Source organism: Copadichromis virginalis, linkage group LG12, assembly GCF_057382275.1.
Source record: "Copadichromis virginalis isolate Kocher_CV1m ecotype Utaka linkage group LG12, C_Virginalis_male_GT1.1, whole genome shotgun sequence".
In the NCBI taxonomy this organism is placed as follows: Eukaryota; Metazoa; Chordata; class Actinopteri; order Cichliformes; family Cichlidae; genus Copadichromis; species Copadichromis virginalis.
Window position 1 is genome coordinate 18,222,366 of NC_140629.1, and position 22,836 is coordinate 18,245,201.

At 38.2% G+C, this 22,836-nt stretch overlaps 2 protein-coding genes and 1 long non-coding RNA gene across 5 annotated transcripts in view; 2 read left to right on the forward strand and 1 right to left on the reverse strand.

The window, feature by feature from the left end:
- mctp1a (multiple C2 domains, transmembrane 1a) overlaps positions 1-22,836 on the forward strand; it is a 136,344-nt gene that overhangs the window by 42,627 nt on the left and 70,881 nt on the right. For all 3 annotated transcript variants that reach the window (XM_085475132.1, XM_085475133.1, XM_085475135.1), the window contains exon 2: positions 1,806-1,926. In XM_085475132.1, coding sequence (XP_085331258.1) covers positions 1,806-1,926 — 121 coding nt within the window. The remainder of the gene's footprint in view (positions 1-1,805; positions 1,927-22,836) is intronic.
- Positions 8,313-11,310, forward strand: LOC146696822 (uncharacterized). Its single transcript, XR_014923117.1, has 3 exons — positions 8,313-9,435; positions 10,590-10,808; positions 10,885-11,310. It is a non-coding gene; the product is annotated as an uncharacterized LOC146696822 (long non-coding RNA).
- Positions 12,745-16,231, reverse strand: LOC146696823 (uncharacterized). The gene is made up of 9 exons (XM_085475129.1): positions 16,050-16,231; positions 15,670-15,976; positions 15,512-15,603; positions 15,211-15,263; positions 13,962-14,001; positions 13,788-13,855; positions 13,568-13,654; positions 13,174-13,487; positions 12,745-12,956 (listed from the first exon to the last, which is right to left on the reverse strand). Exons 1-9 carry the CDS (start codon positions 16,137-16,139, stop codon positions 12,745-12,747), a joined length of 1,263 nt encoding a protein of 420 aa, XP_085331255.1. The 5' UTR covers positions 16,140-16,231.

The following is a 22,836-nucleotide window of genomic DNA, read 5'->3' on the forward strand; positions in this document are numbered from 1 at the left end:
TCTTAAAGTGGAAAGAAAATACTAGAAAATATAAGTAACTATGACAGAAGCTGCCAGAGAGAGGATAGAAATTCAGGAAACAAAGTTTCAGGATGCAAAAAAAAAAAAAAAGAACTTCTAAAAATAAAACACCCTGCACAAAGCTGGCAGGAGAATACAGAATGTCATGGTGGGGAAAAATGGAGCTAACTCAACTGAAACAAACAAGAGAAAGCAGGACAAACAAAAGGAGGTCGACCCCACAAAGATGGGAAAGCCCTGACTATATAGTGTGTGTGTGTGTATGTATATGTATATATATATTTATTTATTTATATATATATATATATATATATATATATATATATATATGTGTGTGTGTGTGTATATATGTATGTATATGTGTGTATATATGTGTATATATGTATATATGTGTATATATGTATATATGTATATATATATGTATATATATATATGTGTGTGTATATATATATATATATATATATATATATATATATATATATACATACAGCTCCACCCAGGAAGAGAGGAGACAAAGAAAACCAAAACGAACAATAACAAAACCTGTAGCCAGCGTGGGCCAACCAGAGAGACACGGGGACCATCACAACCTGTCTGTCATCAGCAACCATGTCATGTTCAAAATCACTTAAAATGACCTTTACAGTATTCCACCTTCTGATGCTCAGTTTGAACCTCAGTATGTGATCTTTACCATGTCTACATTTGATTGCTTAATTGGATTAGTTCACAAGCAGCTAAAGAGGTGCACTGGTAATGAAGTTACCAGTGAGTGTATAGTGCTGTAATATAGTCAGATTACTGTGTAAATATAAGTGAGGAAAATTGGTGTTGTTGAAATAAAAGTTGATAAGAATATAATTGGTTAGGGAAGGAGAGCTTGTATGTGACATTGTTGATACAGAACAAGCTCAAGAGTGTATTTTCTCCTTTTTTTTTCCCCATTTGCATGTCTCATTCTCTCATTCTCCCAGTGGCCCACTAGCATTTTTCTGTCTTTATTTTTAGCTTCATCTCAGAGTATGATAGCTGGTGCGATGTGACAGAAGTCCCCCCCCCCCCCCCACACACACACACACACAAGATACATCAGGGTAGTAGAATAATATGTACCAAATACTGATAAACAAAGGCAAGTGTCATGGATTTCAGCGTAGCCTGGTGCAACATGTGGCCTGCAAATGGGCTTTATGGCCAATCACGTTTACAGCCAGTGGGGATTTCCTGTCACAGTGGAGAGCTGCACTGACGTGTAAAGCCACAGAGATTACCCTTTCCAGCAGCAGGATTTTTGGAGGCTGCAGACGGGGGTACATGCTTTCTATGCTCACACTACACGTGACGTACTGTATATTATGTAATTATTTTCTAAAGCATGAGCATTTCTTATTTTTATCTTTTCAGTGTATAATGATGTTGTAGAAAACAAATGTCATTTCTAAAAGACCCCAAAAAGCCCAAACCTTTGTTTTTGTAACATAGTGTTATTCTTCAGAGATCTATTCAGAAATCTCTTTATTTGTTATTTATTGAGAAACATTTTTGCAGCTATTTCTTGGGTCCAATCTTATATGTGCAAGCAGATTGTGATGTTGACTAGAATTAAGTTGGACTAAAAATACCTTGCGATTATTTCTGTTTTTGTTTCTTCTGGCTTTTTTTTTTTATCCCTAATTGCAATGGGTGTCTTATTTATTTTGTCACTTCTTATTTTCTCTGTGTGTGTGTGTGTCTGAAGCATATTACTGAAGCAAACTAACCTGGGCACTGTCTTATCTTCACAGGGCATCAATATTGTGGGGCCCAGTAATGTAGAGCCCCCGCCTCAGCCTCCTCCTCCAGCCATGTACCAGCTGGATATTGTCCTAAAGAAAGGGAAAAACCTGGCCATCCGAGATCGAACAGGTAGGAGAAATTCCTCGAGAATATTCAGGTTTATGTAGAGTTACAGTGGGAAATGCTTTATCTGGTTTCTGTTTGCCCCATCAATTAAAAGTTACCCTGTGCAGCAATTAGCACAGGCAGCATCTAGAACGCCTGGTTTGAAATCCTACTGTTTCAGGCTAAAAGAAAATCTGTGACTTTCTGGATTCTTTTATTCAAAACCAAAAATGAATGGTGTTACAATTATTGCCGGTGTGTCTAAAAGTATTTAGACTCACATTAGAGTGAACTTAGATACTCCCAGTAGCAGATAAAATGTTAGACAACTACCGTAAATAAGATAAGTAGTCCTGGATGATAGTGAAGCAACTGTACTATGTGACTGCTTTTATTAGTCCATGGAGGTGCTTCTACATGAACAATAGTGTCCATATATTTTCTGATAAAGAAACATGTACACCACTTTAAAACTGTTATTTATGTGTTCAGGACTTCAGTAGCTCTATGTTAGAGAGAAACATGCTGAATCAGGCTTTGGCCCAAGAAACAGCCTCAGTGGTATGTTGAGGTTTTAAGTAAATGAATAAATTGTTGGCTTTAGTTCTTTAATAGGAGTAAGAAAAATATGGAAAATCATCTGAATTACTTTGTTTTCTTTAGGCTTATTGGCTATTTTTACACACTCAAATCATCTCTTTTTTTTTATCTCCCTTTTATTTACTCACTGACCTCCATGTATTCTTTTTTAAATCACACATCACAATCCATTTTCCATATGTGATGTCAGATTGATTTAGTAGAAACGATTTGGCGCATTCCTCATGCATGTGAGCATGAAAACAATTCAGCTCTGGGTTAAACTAGGCCATTGTCACATTTGGAGCCTAGACGAGTGATTCTAATGTGATTCTTCTGGTTTCTTTTGTGTAATAAGATGAAATCGTACCATAGGCGCTTCCCTTGGCTACTGAGCGTGAGCAAGACCTGCAGTGTAAAGACTACACACTGCTGTATTGTAAGCGATGACTATAGAGAATGTAAACTAGAAACACTAAGTTAGAATTTATTTAGTTTTGCACCAGAGTAAAAGATACTAACTCATCTTAAACAAATGGTAAATGGCCTGTATTTGTATAGTGCTTTACTAGTCCCTAAGGACCCCAAAGCGCTTTACACAACCAGTCATCCACCCACTGGTGATGGCAAGCTACAATGTAGCCACAGCCACGCCTGACAGAGGCGAGGCTGCCGGACACTGGCGCCACCGGGCCCTCTGACCACCACCAGTAGGCAACAGGTGAAGTGTCTTGCCCAAGGACACAACAACCGAGACTGTCGGAGCCGGGGCTCGAACCGGCAACCTTCCGATTACAAGGTGAACTTCCAACTCTTGAGCCACAATCAAACGTTTGCCTGCTTCTCTGGAGCTGGAGTATGTGATTTAATGTAAGGTGGATATGCTCAGCTTTAACACATCATAAACTCTCACAGACTCTCACAGTGGATTGCATGGTGAAGGATGCTGAAGTCTCATTAGTGGCTGTAGCAGTCACCATGACAACAGATCAGAATGAGCTGCCTTTGTCTCTCCTATGCATTTTGCCTGACTACCTGTCCACCCAGATAATGAGCACTGAGGTGCTGAGCTCACCTGTCCTGTTTTAGCCCATCAAGACAGCTCATTAGAGACACAGAGAGAGACAGGTAGAGAAAGAAAGAGAGAGAGAAAGGAATATAACCTAGGAGTGGAATGAATGGAATATTAGCAAAAACAACAATAAGTGCTGTTTCGTCTCACAGTCTTTAGCCAGGGTGTCTTCCTCCTAATATTTACAATGGCACATCTTAACTCTTGGCCTGTATTACCGGGATGTTTACTTTCCCCCCCTTTAAACAGCAGGAAATAGGTAAACTGAAGAATACAGAAAATGATTTTCTATTTGCACATCTCTCTAGGTTCCCTTCTCATTCATGTGTCCTGAAGTAGAGCAGGATTATCAAATAAAGGGAGTTTACTGCAAGAAGCAATTTAATTCTGCTACTTATTGATTCACTAAAAGCTCTGGCATGAATTATAAATGTTACAAATAGTCTGCAGTTTGTCAGCAAAAAAACAACAAAAACCAAAAGAAATTTGTTTTAAAAACTTTTAATTGTGCATAGCAGAACTGTAAGTGAAAACAATAAAATTATTTTAATTAGACTACAAGTCTGAAGTATTTTGGAGTGCTAGACTTTGTTAATTTAAGCAGACTGTTAACAATGCAGAGCTTCACACGATATAACAGGAGGATACTGGTAAAAGAAAAGGTGAAATGTTTTGTTTGTCACCTTAGTGCTGATCCATGCATCAAAGTGATGGATGCACTCAGACAAGGTTGACTTGGAAGACAGAAAAGAGAGTGAGGACAGGGGTTCAGTGCCGTGTCCTCCTTTATCCCCTTTGCTCTTTAAAGAAACAGGCTCGATAGATTTCTAGAGATGTGCTGCCTTAACAAAATTTCCCTCCTTTGAGGAAATGAAAGCAAGGAAAATACAAACAATATACACTGGTTTGAAAAACTGTTTGCCCCCCCCCCCCCCCCTTCTGATTTCCTAGTGTTGCATATTTGTCACACTTACATGTTTCAGATCATCACACTAGTGTAAATTTTAGACAACGATAACCAGAGTAAATACAAAATGCAGTTTTTAAATGATGATTTCTATTATTAAGAGAGAAAAGTCATCCAAACCTATTTGGTCCTGTGTATAAAAAAAAAAAGTAACTGCGTCTCTTGTTAAATCGTGAATTAACTGTCACTAAGTTCAGTTTCACTAAACACACTCAGGCCTGATTACCAGCTGACCTGTTAGAACCTGTCTGACAAACTGAAGCTAAAAGATCTCAAAAATCAACACATCATGGCACGATCTAAAGAACCACCTGAGAAACAAAGTCTGGAAAGGGTTACAAAGCAATATCTAAGGCTTTGGGGCTCCAGTGAACCACAGTGAGAGCCATTATACACAAATGGATCAAACTTGGAACAGTGATGAAGCTTCCCAGGAATGACCGGTTGAACAAAATTACTCCAAGAGCACATCGACAACTTATCCAGGAGGTCAAAAAAGAACCCAGAACAACATTAAGCTTCACATGTCTCACGTAAAGTTAGAGTTCATGATTCAACAATAAGAAAGAGACTGGGCAAAAATGGCAGCCATGAATTCCAAGATGAAAACCACTGCTGACAAAAAAGAACGTGTGTGCGTGTGCGTGTGTGTGTGTGTGTGTGTATATTTATATAGTGCAAAGACATCCAGGATTCATCCAGGATTAAAAAATAACTTGTCAGGTGTTAAATGAAAAAACATTTCAGTATTTTTATCACAGTAAAACTCTCAACATTCTCTCATTTACATGTACAGAGTAAAATTATTTTATAAATTGTCACCAGGGGAGTGCTTTTTGCCTTCAGCTTTAAAAGTCCGATAGCATGTGTGGGCAAGCAGCGTGGATACACAGGTTGTGAAGTTGATAACTCGAGAATGAGAAGAAGTAGGAGTTTGAAATTGATACCGTAGGTGTATCTACTAAAAATCTTGGCCAAGTTTGAATCTGGTGACCTTGACTTCAAGATCAGAGGTGAGAGGTGAATGCAGTAACTCGAGAACAAGGCAATGTAGGATTTTGAATCTGCTAGGATGCTCAGAGGCAACACTGGCAGCTGCCAGTGTGTTTTTTTGTGCTTTTATAAACCAATATACATGTGTATTAATGAAGAAGAAACAGAGCAGTCTGTTATGAAAGCTGAAGCTTCTACAATTTTACATCTGCCTATTATGCTTAGTTTAATGGGTGAAAATAACCTGACCATTATCATATTTCTGAAAAAAAATCTAGTTCTTAGAGTCCTAGCCTCATCTTAGCTGTCATATATGATAGCTCAGTGATGAGGTCAGTTGAAAATGTCTGCCTCTAATTCCCTGTGTTTGACCCAAAGGTGAAGCCCATCAGAATCTAAAACATAACAGATATAACATCCTGCATTTCACTGTTTTAGATGTTATGCTTACTCACAAGGAAAATCTGAACCTTGACATGAGAAAATCTGGTCATAAAAGAGGCGACTGAAGTGCTATAGGACGATAAAGATGTAGTTGTCGCAGTTAAACATGTTTGGTTGAGTAGTTTTTGTGCAAACTCTGGTTAAGCTGTGCTTGATTTCTCTAGCTTTTCAAAGACACCATATAGTTGTCATTTCAGCATCTGCATATCTGAGTAGTAGTGGTTACTCCTGCACGTTTCTCCTGTGCTGCACTTCCTCTTGACCTATCTTTCTCTTGCTTTTCAAGTACTGAAGGATAATTATGTGGTGCACATATTTAGCTGTATTGCACTGAAGTTATTTAGTATAGTTTCATTTGGATGCTGAAAATTAAGTGTTGCAATTAGAAAACCTTCCTTTTGAAAAGCGTTTCCTATCATCAGCATTCAGCTCTCAGAAATAACTGTGCAGTTTCACATTTGTATTGTAAATGCAGACAGTCTCTGTCTGTTATAAACACATGTTTGAGATGCCGGTCGGTAGATCTCCCACATAACATTGCAGTTTTTGGCTCTGAATATTTCAGCTGATGGCCACAAAAGCACAGGGGACTTTCAACCTTTATTGCCAGTTTTATGTCTATCAGTCATCCCTGATTTTAACTTGTGCACAGCCACAAAATGCCACATTTACAATTGTGGAATCAATATAGCTATATAAGTACAGGAATTGTGATTGTTGTTTTGAATGGTTGTTGTTTATAGCCAGTAAATCAAACAGAAAAACAGACTGAGTAAATCTAGGTGTATAACAGAAATACTGTAGCCCAACTGTGCTTCTCCATACAGGCCATTTACACTTATAGACACAATTAAAGGCAGTATTCCAACAACTGATGTTAAGCTCAAAGTTTCATAATTCTGCAAAATAAAGATACAGTATAAATTAGGAACTTATGAAGTTAGAGACTAGACAATATCTGGAATTTGAGAAATTGCGTGATTCCTCATCCTTACAGACACTTACCAATAGCCACTCTAATTTTATCCCAGCGTAAGTAATAGCTACCTAGACAGTTGTAGCTGCTGCTACTCGGATGTGCTGACTTGCTTTGTGTTCACTGTGAGAACCCGTGTGTGCGTGTCGCTCTGCTAGTGTGTGTGCGTATTAAGTGCTGCTATTAGTGCGAAGGTTTACAGTGATTAGTTCTCAGTTTGCAAAGTACAGTGACTGTGACAGAGCTTGACACCACTGCCGACATGCTGTTTTGCTTTATTTTAAGTCCTCTTTATTACTTTCTCATCTCCCTTGTTATTTTCCTACAAGTCGTACACACTCTCTATTAGGGTTGCCACAAACAATTATTTTGATAGACGACTAGTCACCGATTATTTTTGCGATTAGAGACTAATCAGATCATGCATCCATTGGACGTAAAACGTACAGCTTATTGCACCAGCACGCATCTGCTCTTATATAACTATCATTAGCTTACAGCTTGAAGTGTTTAGGGTATGTGCTAACTAAAAAGAAAGACAAGATGACAGTTTGTTAAATTTTAATGAAATCTGCAGGTTGTTTCAGTGAAGTTTAATAAACTCAGCTGTCTGCTCCTTGCTATCTAAAATATAACAGGACACCGGAGTATATTCTCGAGCATCTCACACTTCTGATAATCAGTTGTCTGCTTGACGTTTATTCAGCTGTGTAAAAACTATAACTTTAATCTCAGCCAAACCGATTTACTCAGGAACAAATAAAATACTAAAAAAGCCAAACAATAACATTTTTAACTTATCTAAGTGACTTATATTACATGTTTAACCTGAGTAGTGAAAGACGGCGGTGGATTTGAAAACGATTTGCTGGGAGTCTGATGTTCTCAACGGCTCTAGTGAGCCTTGTACCCCGGCTAACTATCGAGCTAGTGGGTAACAGACGTCTCACGTTAGAGCGCTTTTGAAAATATGTGATGTCTTGATAAACTGAGCAGATATTTGAGGTTTACACAGCTACAGTCATACGGTGGCTGGGAAGTGCAAAGCGCAACAAATTAAAAAACGGCAACAAATTTAAAATCCGCAACAAATTAAAAATCCACAACAAATTAAAAATCCACAACAAATTAAAAAACCGCAACAAATTAAAAATCCACAACAAATTAAAAAACCGCAACAAATTAAAAAACCGCAACAAATTAAAAATCCACAACAAATTAAAAAACAGCAACAAATTAAAAATCCACAACAAATTAAAAAACAGCAACAAATTAAAAATCCACAACAAATTAAAAAAACAGCAACAAATTAAAAATCCACAACAAATTAAAAAACAGCAACAAATTAAAAATCCGCAACAAATTAAAAATCCACAACAAATTAAAAAACCGCAACAAATCAAAAATCCACAACAAATTAAAAAACCGCAACAAATCAAAAATCCACAACAAATTAAAAAACCGCAACAAATTAAAAATCCACAACAAATTAAAAATCCTTGACGGAAAGGGATTGTCTGAAATACCGGAAGTGGCACAACGATTAGGCTTACTCCATATTTGTAGCTCAGAAAAGTGATTCGGGATGTCAACAAACGTTGAGAAACTCACGCCTCACAGCGCTTCCTTATCACCCTGACGGTGCTTGCTGCACTACATAGAGAACCGGAAAATGTTTTGCCCGTTTTGTGGCGTTAGCTTCAGCCTCTTCACCCCTTTTTGTGCTTCCTGTGGACGGTCTCTGGAGCTTTTGCGGGACACATACCAGGCTGAAGGATCAGACACCCTACAGTACTGCATTAAATATTTCAACGAAGGTCACTCATATAGTGTTATCATGGACATGATGTTAAGTTTGCATGGTGTAAAGATAAGTTTAAGGAGTCTTAAAAGTAAACTTAATAATGCTGGACTTTACCGAAGAAAATATTTTCACTCCAGAACAACGATCATTAACGCAATCAGAGCGGAGCTTCAAGGACCTGGGCGATTGTTTGGGTATCGAACAATGTGGCAGGTACTTAAACAAAAGCATCATCTTAAAGTGAAGAGGGATGATGTGATGAAAATACTCCGGGAGCTTAATCCTCATGGATGCCAGATGAGAACACGCAGAAGATTCATTAGGAGAACCTATCATTCGCTGGGACCCAACTACATGTGGCATGCTGATGGTTATGACAAGCTCAAACCATTCGGTTTGGCCATTTCAGGGTGCATTGATGGATTTTCACGCAAGGTTTTGTGGCTAGAATGTGGACCAACCAATAATAATCCAGTGGTTATAGCTTACTATTACTTGTCATGTGTTGGGAGCCTTGGTGTTGTACCGATGAGACTGAGAACTGACTGTGGGACAGAAAACGGCATTATGGCTGCAGTTCAGTGCGCACTACGTCACCATCATGATGACCACTTCAGCGGAGAGTCCAGTCACATGTTTGGTTCATCAACGAATAACCAGCGAATTGAGTCCTGGTGGTCCATATATCGAAAAGGAAGGTAAATATAACATTTAATTTTGCCTGATATTTAAAGGCGTAACAAATTTGAATGTCGTGCAAAAGTTGATTTATTGTCAGTCTGCCCCAGGGCAGCTGTGGCTACAACTGTAGCTGCCTCCACCAGTGTGTGAATGTGAGAGTGAATGAACAGTGGAATTGTAAAGCGCTTTGAGGGCCTCGAAAAGCGCTATATAAATGCAATCCATTATTATTATTACTGTTGTTATTATTATTATTATTATTATTATTATTATTTCAGTAATTCAACTTAAAAAGTAAAACCGATATTAAATACTCATTGTATGCCAAACTATACATTTTTAGCCCATTTAGTAATTATGATGATTATGCTTTGGAACTTAAGAAAAACCCAACTTCAAAACCATAATATTGTGAAAAGGTTAAATATTTTAGACTTAAAGTGCCACTCTACTATAAGCTAATTAATTCAAATCATCTGCAAAGGGTTCCTGAGCCTCTAAATGGTCTTTCTAATTCAGGAGGACTCACAGGATGGACATGACTGCTGTCCTGACAGCTGTGGGAAAAAAAACATAATTGACACCCTCCATAAAGAACACCTTAAAAGAATTTGAATGTTCACAGAGACTATCAAAGCACATTAATAGAAAGTTTTGTCTAATGTAAGTGTGGATGAAAGGGGTGTAACATAGTGTAGTGGCTAAGACCTCAAGGCTGCTACTGAAGCATCCTGGTCTTCCATAACACCTCAACAGATCCACAGACTGATAGCATCCATACCACGCTGCATGGAGGCAGTAATTTATGCAAAAAGGACCCAAACAAATAGAACATACAAATTGTTAGAGACATTGAATTTGGGTTTTTCATAAGTTCTACGTCTTAATCATTAACATTGTAAGAAATACTTGAAATACCTCACTTTGTATGTAATGACTCAGTATCGCTAATTTCACATTTAATTAGAATTCCTAAAATAAATTAACTTTTGCACATTACTAAAATGTTTTAGAGTTTTGCCTGTATGCAATCCCTTTCGATAGAAAACATTTAAACTGACTGGAGTCTATATATGATTCAGTTAAAATGAACTGTAAAGTGCCATGCGATGACGTGTTGTGAAACGATGCCATGTAAACAAACTAAACTATCTCTAAACAATTTTTTTAGGGCTCAGTTTTGGTTGGAGCTGTTTGCGGATCTTCGAGATGCTGGACACTTCAATGGAAGTCACGAGCATCAGTGCCTTTTGAGATTTTGCTTCACTGTCATTGTTCAGAAGGATCTTGATGAATGTGTGAAGCTGTGGAACACTCATCGGATTCGTCCCTCAAGAACAGCTTCATGTCCAGGAGGTGTGCCAAATGAACTGTACTACCTACCCCACAGGTAACGGATAATAATGATCAAATAATTACTTTATGTGTAAACCTATATTAATGCAATTGTCTTCCATTGATCACAGATACGGCTCCAGAGACTGTGGATTCCTGATTCAACAATCTGAACTGGACGCTTTTCCTGAGTCTAGGCTGTCAGTAGTTGTATGTGGGGACTCAAACATACAGGAGTATCTGAATTTTGTAATGGAGCAAAATCATTTTCAAAAGCCCGTCTGCTGGGAGTCTGCCACTGAACTTTACATGAAGTTAATAGAAATTGCAAATTTCTAAAAAAAACAAAAACCTGGCTTTTTGTTGTTTTCACCAAAACCTATAGCATATGCTGCTTTTTTGAACTAGGCTACATGAGTTGGCTGAAGACGCCAAAAGTTTAAGTTTGTGTTTGTAAAAGCATATTCTTACTGAATGTCTTGATAATTCTGGTCCTTGTTTAGCTGATGGAAGTTGAGATACAGTCCTGAACATTTATATAAATAATAAATCAAATCAAAATCACATCTTGCACTGTATTGTGTGTTTATTACCACTTTTAAGAGTAGAACACAGTACACCTTTAAATGCCTTTACTTTTAGTAGCACTGTCAAAACTTTGAACAAATCAAGTCTAGCGATTGCATTTTAAATCTCCTTTGAACAGATGTACCTACATTTTAGAATAAAAAAAACATGCTCAAATACATAACAGATTTCTGGATAAGTCCCGTAGCAAAAAACCTACAGAATTTACAATGTAATGCCAAGAAGAAGCAGCTGTAAGTAACTGGGTTATCTAATAAAACTACAATAAACCTGGTAAACTATAATGGATTTGTGCTGTACCGCCAGTATGTCCCACCTTCTCCTATTCATAACATATTTAAAAAAAAATTTGACTTAAAAACTTGAGGAATAAATCAACAGCAGGTTTGAACTACAAGGCCAGACATTCTAGAAACATCCAAATCCTGGGGAGTTTTGAATTCCAAAATCCATGTTGGATTTAAACAAGGAATATGAAGTTATCATTGGTAGTTTCAATAAGTTTAAGCATGTATTTGCCATCGGGAATAAAGAGTCATCCAGGAACTGTAGGCTTGGTAGTGGATCTAATCCAGAAGGTGCCAGTGATGTTAGCCCAGTTGCAAACATCAGAACATCGCCCAACGACACAGCAGTTTGTGATTCTGCAAAAAATTTAAAAAAAAATTAAAAAATTATATATGTATATGTGAATTCAACACATTGTCTTGTAATGAGTACTAAAAGAAATACTGGTATAAACCTTCACAGTCCAGCAGATAGTCTGACCAGTAGCCCACAGTTTGACTTTCCAGACGTCTCTTGTTACTTCCAGATGGGCTGAAGTCAGGTTTGAAAAGTCTCAAATTCAAGGGCTGTGAGTTTCTTTTCCATGTGACACAGGACCGGGGAAAGCAAAGTAGGGTGTTGCTGGAGTGCACTCAGGAAATTAAGTGCTGAAAGACCCTCTTTAAATCTAAAGAATGAGGAGAACTTTGTGTCATTTACCAGTTCATAGTACATGCACAAACTATGGACAAACTGTGAACTTTGGAAACCTTGGAGAATGTAAAATATTTCAGTCGGAAATTATGAACAACACTGTCATAACAATAATTCACCTGTCTCACTTGTCAATTACAGATGAGTTTTGAGCAATTATATACCACCGGAGATAGTCAGACACAATGTCTTTCTTTTCCTCAACTGTGGAAACATGCCTTAGACAACCAGCCACCTGTAGCATAGTACTGTGTTTTATGACACAGTCACGCAGGACATCCACTGAACCAGCACTGTCGATCTGAAAAACCCATAAAAATGGACATACACAATGTAAGCTTACGTGTCTGATTTTCATTCCTGTTTTTTCCCTACACAAAGAAAGAATTTTTTAATGTCATACAGATGAAGAAGCTGTAGTTCTATCCTGCATTCAAATCCTGCGCTGTCCTCACCTCTTGTAAAGCTTTCCCTATGTCGTCATCTGTGACTGAGGCAACTGTTGCTTTTACTGAAGTCTGGCCTGCAAGATAATGTACCAGCTCTTCTGACAGGAAATGGGGCCCTGGACCACCATGCACAACTGACACGGCTATCATCTTTCCTGCTAGGTAGTATTCATCCTCCCTTACAGCTGTGAATGAATACAGTAAATGATAAACTCTCTCACACACACACCTCTCTCTACCGATCGATGTCAGATAGATCGATCAGATAGACAGACTAATGCTGTTTTGAAATAATCCAAGAAATTATTATGAGTTGCTTCTGATAATAATTAAAAACAAATTGATTTAAAAGTCCAAAAAAGTCTTTAAATTAAGTTTATCAAACATCTGATCATTGCATACCCTTTGCATTGTAGACGAGGAATCGACGTCCTTCGGGTCCATCAAAAATGGGACGATCTTTCATGTGTTTCATTAGCAGACTCAAAAACTCTCGTTTTGGGCCACCTGCATCAAGTCCTTCTTCTAGAATGCCAGAATCATCAGTAAATTTAACCAGCATGTCATTGGTTTCAGAGTATGACAACCGCCTGAAACCCCTGACTGCTCCATCCCAGACATTTGCTCTTGAGATGTTGAATCTGCTGACACTTCCATGATGAATAGCACTGGATAAGTTTGCAATGATGTCAGGTAGATTAATGTTAACGTCTTCCCTGTAATCACAAAAATGAAAGACCGAATGCAAGACTATACAATTTAGCATTGTTATTTGAAGTAGTATTTGATATTTTACAGTGCTCTGTCATCAATCGGTGAAGCAACTTCAACCAGCTCTTCATCCTCGTCCTCAATGCAGGGGGCACACAGGTCTGCATATTTACTGTTGAGAAATTATAATTCCAACATTAGAATAACTTCTATTCACCCTTTAATTATCTTTACCCATTTCACAAACCCAAACGTGTACTGTAGTTACAGATTTAAAATTACATATAAGACACAATTTTATTTACCTATAGGGACTCATGACTGGATTCGTTTCGTTTTGGTGATCAAGATCCTCTGTATCAGATATTACAATCTGGAAAAAAAAGAACAAAAATTGCATACTGTATATAAACATACATAGCTTTGTACTATTTCAGCAATAGCAAAAAACGTCATGCTGACATAAATTGCCCAAATACCTGACATGGCTGTATGATAGATGAAGGTCCTGGAGCATGTCTGAAACAGAATAAGAGTATTGGAATTAAAATGTCCAGATAAGAAGCTCATACAGTTCAATATTATTTATGATACCAACATTATAAAAAGGCTATGAAACCAATAAATATTTATATTAGGGCGGGGCAATAAAATAACAATATGTATTGCAGTATACTTTTCTCTCAAAGGAAATATGAGACTATTGCAATAGAGCTATCCATCCATCCATTTTATATGCTGCTTATTCCTCTAATCACTCTTTTTTTTCATTGACATAAGAATAGTCAATCCTTATCAAGTAGCGCAGCAACCAATCGCTCTGGGAACAGCATCATGTCCAGATAGGGTGACTTGTTACCTGCAGCACAGTGAAGTAGCAGCGCCACCCGTGGAGATGTTTGGGCACCATTTACATCTAAACCAACCATTAAAATAAATATACAAGGAGAGATTAGGTGAATTTGCTTTTATTTCTTAGCTTATTCATTTGATATTGACAAAGACTTTGTCAATTTTATGTCTGTTCTCCTGTAAAACTTACTGTAAACTAAGATTTATGTTTAGAATCATTCTTTTTTGTTTTTAAATGTAATTGACCAAGCAATTGAGTGATCTGGTGTTTGTTGTCTTTTGAAACTGGAAATCTTTATCCCTGACTTTTGATTTAGTTTTTAACATGTACCTTTTTTTAGTTATCTGAAACGGATGTAATATGTTAATACATCCGTCTGTCTGAACTTATGACAGGAAATAAATATTTAAATCAAAACAAGCTTCTGAGGATTTCACATCTTACTTATGTGAAATTTTAAGTTCACCTTGTAATCGGAAGGTTGCCGGTTCGAGCCCCGGATCGGACAGTCTTGGTCGTTGTGCCCTTGGGCTAGACACTTCACCCATTGCCTACTGGTGGCGCCAGTGTTCGACAGCCTCGCCTCTGTCAGTGCGCCCCACGGTGGCTGTGGCTACAATGTAGCTGCCATCACCAGTGTGTGAATGTGTGTGTGAATGGATGGATGACTGGATGTGTAAAGCGCTTTGTCCTTAGGGACTAATAAAGCGCTTTACAAATACAGGCCATTTACCATTTACCATGAGCAACGGCACATTTAATATGTACAAATCTAGCGGTTTATATCGTGATCAATATTCCCTGAAATAAAACAAAGACATATATTGTATTGCCCAACTCTAATATATAGCAGAACAAGCTCTTAAATAACTTACTCCTTCTCTGCATGTTTACCATTAGGGGTACTCTGGTCTTGTGGTTTGAAAACCTAAGATGAAAAACATGCACTTTTCAAAGCTTTCACCAACTTCGTATCGCATTTAGATAGTTCATCAATACTTAAAAAAAATACTTTTTTAAAGAACATATAATCACACAATGAAAATAATAGACCCATGGATGTTACAGAATTATGATCACTATAGAGAAAAAAAATAGAGCACTCAGCGGACATGCACCTCTGCCAGGGCCACTCACAGGCCTCTGGCATGGTGGAGAGGGAAAAAAAGTACACACCAATGTGTCTGCCTGGTTGAACTCAGCTGTGCTTCTTGATGTAATCACAATCTCAGGGTCCGAGTCTGAGGTACCATCCTCTGCAATCAGAGCTGAGAAAGTAGACACATTATTAGTTGTTGTATATGTAAACACATCAAAATATAAAATTAACAAACCTCGTTTGAAGTGGCTCTCTGGGCAAATGAATAGAGAAATCCTGTTGTAGTTCTTTCCTATTTCCTCTTTGTAGTCTGCCAATCGGAATGGCCTTTCTGTCCCAGGCACATTTATCACCTCTGTGCAGTCAGGATACAAAAGGACATATGGTCCCTCCACCAAGTCCTTGTTGAATGTTCTCATTTTTTCTACAGCCTGCTTCAGGAGGTCAGGGGCTGTAATTTCGGGGGTAATAAATAAGGGCAGTGTTTTCCCTCTTAGCGGTTTTAAGTCAGTTTGTTGTGACACCATAAATCCGATATTGATCTACAAACAAATAATAAAAGCCAGATCACTTTAAGAATAATCCTCGTTTATAAAGTTACCTGTGATGGCTTACTTTGACAGGTTTACTCTGTTGCTTGAGTTTTAATTTTGCTCCACAGCTGAAGGCCTGACGCTCTTTGGATTTTGATTTTTTGTACTCCATGAACTGCTTGTATGACGGACATGTTTGTTCTGGTTGAATGAAAAACGTTTGACATCAAAACGGGGTTAGCACTCTCCATTACTAAACGTAGACGAGAATACAGTATAAGGAAACAGAAACCGGAGCCAAAATGGTAAATAAACGTGCTATTTAACTGAAATAGCATAGACTGTCTGAAGAGAACAAAAAGTGAGTAATATATCAAAATTACTTTGTTCAGAATTTTCTGTTTGTTTTGATGTCCCCGGGGAGTTTGATCCTTCAGCCTGGTCTGTGTCCCGCAAAAGCTCCAGAGACCGTCCACAGGAAGCACAAAAAGGGGTGAAGAGGCTGAAGCTAACGCCACAAAACGGGCAAAACATTTTCCGGTTCTCTATGTAGTGCAGCAAGCACCGTCAGGGTGATAAGGAAGCGCTGTGAGGTGTGAGTTTCTCAACGTTTGTTGACATCCCGAATCACTTTTCTGAGCTACAAATATGGAGTAAGCCTAATCGTTGTGCCACTTCCGGTATTTCAGACAATCCCTTTCCGTCAAGGATTTTTAATTTGTTGCGGTTTTTTAATTTGTTGTGGATTTTTGATTTGTTGCGGTTTTTTAATTTGTTGTGGATTTTTAATTTGTTGCGGTTTTTTAATTTGTTGTGGATTTTTAATTTGTTGCGGTTTTTTAATTTGTTGTGGTTTTTTAATTTGTTGTGGATTTTTAATTTGTTGCTGTTTTTTAATTTGTTGTGGATTTTTAATTTGTTGCGGTTTTTTAATTTGTTGCTGTTTTTTAATTTGTTGCGCTTTGCACTTCCCAGCCACCGTAGTACATGCAGTGCTGCCATCTTCTGTTTCAGTCTGTTATTACACTCTTAAATACTACTACTTAATTCCTGCATCTTTTTGGGATCTTACAAAGCTTCAAACGATGCGTCGACTATTAAATTAGTCGTTGAGGATTTTAATAGTCAACGTAATCGTGATTAGTCGACTAATCGTGGCAGCCCTATTCTCTATTGTCGTTGTCATGATGCCATGCTCATTCACCTCAACTGTATCGGTCCGAAACTCATACTCTTACGCTATCTTGCACTTAATATGCAGCCGTATGTTATGAAACCTAATTTTGGGTACATTTTGAAGTTATTATTTACATCTATGTGTTTCCTTCTAGAAAAATACTTGTCTCTTGTTTAGAAGTATTACTTTCAACACCAGCTCTCTGTTTGTAGAAATGTTTAACATAATCCAGGATTTCTTCCTGCTGATTGATTTATAGATGAGTTTAGCTTAGCTCAGAGGGTTAATAATTTACTATTTCATGCAACTACAGTGTAACTGAATATGCAAATGTTGTTTGTCCTTGTGTTTTTCTACATTTGGGAGGAGAGGAGCACAGGTGCTGCAAATATTTAATGCATCCTGTATTATTGCAAACTTGACTATTAAGTACACTTCTACTGCAGGAACAGACAAACAGCTGAGCACAAGCAGGCCTAAACACTATTACAGGGTGATTAACAGTGTTGTGGCTCTCTCTTTGTAGATAGCTGCAGATGAATTCATCTTGAGGCAGTATGCACTGTGATTGTGGCTTAGGTATTAGTGTGAAGGTTTGCAATGATTAGTTTTCAGTTTGCAAAGTACAGTGACAGTGACAGAGCTTGACACCACTAGCAACATGCTGTGTTTTGTTTTATTTTAAGTGTCCTTAATTACTTTCTCACCTCCCATGCTATTCTCCTACAAGCCGTGCACGCTCTTCTCTTTGTCTTTCTCTGCTAGTTCAGCTCAGCTGTATGAGTCGGATGCTCATGCTGCTATCTAACCTGTCACTTTGGGCTTTAGTATTAGTGAAGCTTAATATTGGGTAAATTTCAGGCCATGGAAGTAAGCTTAAAGCTTACATCAGAAGAGGCGCAGAGCGTGTGATTGTGTGCAGTTGCAATGAAGCAGGTTCTCAACCAATATTTCACTATCTCGAGATGAAGTACCTTATGTGGAGTCTCACCCAGTACAGCCTCTTTACCAGATTGCATTCTGCCTAATGGGAATCCCCAGAGCTGCAACCATCAGTCAGTCCTGACATTACACATAGACCAGGATACACACACAGTCATATTTGCAGCCACACACAGCTTCTACAACCTAAACGTGAACCCGTTCTGGGCGTGCAGCTCGAGCATGACTGAGGGCTTTATGGGAAGTTTTACTGCATTTTTCTCTCCTCCTGTCTCAGATCTCATGACACACATCAGTGAGCCTCCTCCAGTGTGGTTCTTAATAACAGAGGTTTTGACAGGTAACCTATTGGCTAACTCCGAATAAATCTTCTCACACTGTATTAGTGAGGTTAATAAAGCTGGGCCTTTCAAGGTTAGAACTTTGTACGGTCTCGTTTTCTGAGATTAATCACACTGAATTCCTAAATGCTACAAATTAGATGTTAGATTGACTTATTTCCAAAGGTAGTTTTTATATATATATTTATTATAGTGTCAAAATTATTGCATTAATATGTATTGTAGTCACATACACTGTGATTTTGGCTTATGTTTACCTAATTTTGTTGTATTTGATAATTAAAAAATACTATTAGTCTCATTGACTGAATAACAGAGCAGGTGTTTTATTATGACATAATGCATTATTAATGGACTTCTAATGCTGTCAGCAGGTGTTTTGTCATTTATATTCATTCTGCTTTACTCACTGAAAATGTTAGCGCAAAGGGCCAGGATCTACAAACCTGACATCAGATTGTTGGTAAATTTTTGCTCAGTGTATTTGCATACCTTTATTTTGGGAAAATAGTTGGCAGGTTTATTGTTGTATGTTTTTGGATTTTGTACTACACTAGTGTATAATCTGTAATATAACACATAGTTTGTATTGCCAGTGCATGGACTTTGGACTCCTTGTGGGTATTTGTGCCAAGCGTAGCATGAAGGAGAGGGGGGTTTCCTGATGTTGGGAGGAGTTCTTGCTTTTAAGCAGTTTGAGCTTCAGCCGTATGAGCTTAAAACAGAAATTGGCCTCTTTTTTTGGCAGCTTGTCCATCGATGTCAAGACAACGACCAAAACTTTTCTTTATGTGATCTCTCATTTATGCCTCCATTTCTTTCACGTGGGCTGATGCGAGCCACTTTACTCTGGTTTCACTCAGTGCTCTCTATGCCGTCTTCAGCTTGTTCATAATGCTGCCATAAGGCTCCTCACAGGCACCCAAAAAACAAGATCATATTACACCTATTTCAGCTTCTCGCCATTGCTTGGTTGTGAGGTTTAGAATTGATTTATATTTGTCTGTAAAGACCTTCATAGTTTGGCTCCTTATATCACTGACCTTTTGCACTCCTACACCATTTTTAGGTGCCTCAGCTCAGCTCATTAGATTTTTCTGGCTGTCCCACACTTTAGATTCACACTTAGAGGAAATCATGTGTTCTCCATGCGTGCCCCCAAACTATGGAACAGCATTCCCACACACTCTAAGGTGCTCCCTCCTTTCTCTTTTATTCACATTCATTGGCTTTTGAATCTCTCTGATGTGTTCAGTGTGTTTCTGTGTTTTTGTCTGCCACATTTGTATTTGTTTAGCACCTATCAGCAAATCCAGCCCTCTCGGAACTTTCCTTTCTTTAAAAATCGATTCCCTTGTTTACTTTTGTATCAATTCGGCCTGCTGTGCAGCCGACTCAACTTTTGTGAAGTTAAAAGGAAATAAAAACAAGATTATACTGCTGAACTCGTTAAAGGCCCATTTATTTCCACCTCCACCCTTCAGCCACCCCTCACAGCGAAATTAAAACTCTTCTTATTGAGTGTTATACGTATTTTTAGAGCATACTATTACACTCTCCTATGCTGACATGTGATTAACTGCTCATATATTATCATTTAATAATTCAGACCCGTTTGTCTGCCCTGTACTGACACATAAAGCTATTGATCATGAATGTATAATGAGCATCTAGTAATTGATGATGAAAATGAGGAAGAAGAATAACGAATTATTCTGCACAGCAGCGTAAATCAATGTGACAGACACCATTGTTGTCTTATTACACCTTATTACACCTTATTACACCTTTCACCCTGGAGTCAGAAACAAGCACCTTTCATTAAGTCATTAGAGAGCCTTCATTAAGATAGTGTCATGTGGAGCGGACTATACCAGCACTGGAATTGCGTGGTCTGTGCCTTTTGTGGATTGTTTAGGAAGTAAGAAAGAAAGATATGGACATGTCACCTGGTTTATATTGAACTATCAAGGGCAGGTCAAGCGATATATCAGTTTTATATCAGATATATCAGTGTTATAGTAGGCATGACATCACCATCTTTGGTTTCCAACATTAGTTTAAAACTGTTCCATTTTTTGCCCCTGCGTGAATAATAAACTAGAGGCGTGTTTGTCCTTAAATGTGTGGCTGTGTCTAACAGAAACACACATCAGCATGGAAATGAGGTAGTCACAAAAAAGCAAGAAGGGAATATTGTAGTGGGGTTTGAATGACTGCTTCACTGTGAGTGCATGAATGCCACAATCACAAACTTCATTTCCTTTGATGAGTTTTCTCCTAAGACATTAGTGATTGTTAAGGGGTTTGATTGGAGCATTGTTTGGGATACTTGCATCCACTTGAATTGATTTTTAAATGGAAGCATTAGACTTTGATGAACCTTGTCTATATTTTCACTCTGTCCCTGTAATGACTGTGTGGCAGCCTCATTTAACTGGAGCTGGAACTCATCGTTTTTGAAAGTGTCTCAAATTCACAACGAGTACTGCAAAGTCAAATGCAAATGATGAGAAACAAGCTTTTTTCACAAGGTCGGCAGTGTTCCCGTTCATCATTTTGGAAAATTATACGTACAAGTTATTGTCTATAATATTTTCTCATAATACCAGAAACAATGAGCTGAAAAAACAGTGAGATGCTGTACGCTTCATGATTTTTGTCACATTAAGACTGCAGATCCTGTTTGCATTGTCCCAGGAGGAAAAGCTGGGCTTTTCCACATGATGACATGAGAGGCTGCGTGAGGGATGGGAATAGGATTTTTGATAATGTGAGTGTATGTCAAAGCTGTGCATTAATACCAAAAGCAAGAAATCAACTTGAAACTATTTTGGGGAGTTTTAGTGAAGACATTTATTCAAGAGAGACAGAAGGGAGTGAAATAGAGAAGAAAAACACAGGAATGTTGCGGGAATGTTGTGCGATCTATGAAGGGGTAATAGACAGAGGAAACCGAAGAGGTCATAATGAGAGTGGTTGTCAACATTATACCAAATGTGGAAAATAGCTGCATCAACTGAGCTGCTGTTTTTCGATCACTCTGTCTCCTCAAACCTGTGTGCTGCATCGTCTCCACTGTGTCAAAATAGTAATCCTTCAGATTTCTTTGAATTATTTGGGAAATCAACAAAGTTGCAGGGATGAAAATCTGGTTAATGGCGCAGGTGGTGGTGAGTGAAGATTTAGTTGATGTGGCTCTCTGTGGTGTTTCTGGCACGCATCACATTTCAGGCCATTTGAGCTCATTGACCTCTCTCAGAACCTTCAGTTTACTTTACAATAGAGCCATACGCTGACAAATTCAACAGCTTTAATGGTGGAAAAAGAAAGGCCCTAAACTCCAACAAGCGTGGCGCTCCTCACCTGCAGTCGGGCTTTGAGCTGTGGGCTCTTCAACTGAAAACTGCTCAGACTGATACTTTGAACAGTGAGAAGCCACTCTTGATTAACATTCACGAGTACACAGTGGTGGAGTACACTTTAGTTTGTTTCAAGTACAGTCATAGATTTGCCCTCTAAACTTACTCTGCAGTTAATACAGCACTCCAGATAGTGAAATAAAGCATTAAAGGCCCATTTAGTAAAGGCTGACATTATTCTCTTAAGGTACGCTCTTGAACTTTAATTGAAGAGTGTGAGTAATACTAATAATGTTTTCTTGTTTTGGAGTGTTTGTTAATCCTTTTTCAAATGACCGTTTAAAGTGAAATTGAAGATTTTGTTGGAGTGGGTGTTTTTATTTATTTGTTTATTTATTTATTGGATAGTGGATAGCGTGCTCTTACTGCAGGCCCAGGTGTCCCACATGGCAGTTTGCCTTACTGGCAAAGTGACACAGAGAGCAGTGCTTTTATGGCCAGTGCTCATTAGTTGTTCTGAACAGATAAATGTCTGGTGGATTATGTTCTCAGCTGTCTTTCAAGAAGACAGAGAGCTGAGAGTGTATCATGGGCTTTTAGATGTGTTGATGTTCCACTCCCGGGGCAAATTTACCTGGTCTGTACTCCTCTGAGTCCTCTCTTAAATACATTTATTTCTACTCTCGGATACTGTTACACAGTTTTTGTGGTTGGTTTTAAAAGCATCATACAAAATTAATAGATTAACACTGCGAATGTGAAGCACGCATTAGCTGTTTGTGTTCTTGGTAATTTCTTGTCTCTCAGTCAGATCTCTTTGCTCACTTACCCACTGGTCTGTGGAGCCAAAGATTTGCTTTAGGAAGGAGGATTAGGAGGAAAACCAAATCTTTAATATCTCATTTCGGGGAAATCATGGATTTTCGATTACACCGGCGGCGCTCGAGAAAAGCCCTTGTTCCAAATACAGAGTTTAGTGCTTCCGACCTGTTCACTGAAATGAACTGAGACGCACAAACATAGCAACAGTGCTGACACAAGCATCAT

Excerpts from the sequence above, each read along its gene's own strand:
- LOC146696823 (XM_085475129.1), bottom strand. The coding sequence starts at position 16,139 with ATGGAGTACAAAAAATCAAAATCCAAAGAGCGTCAGGCCTTCAGCTGT. Across the intron at positions 15,604-15,669 it reads AGAGAGCCACTTCAAACGAG|CTCTGATTGCAGAGGATGGT; the intron begins GTTTGTTAATTT and ends CTACTTTCTCAG. Across the intron at positions 13,856-13,961 it reads CTATCATACAGCCATGTCAG|ATTGTAATATCTGATACAGA; the intron begins GTATTTGGGCAA and ends TTTTTTTTCCAG.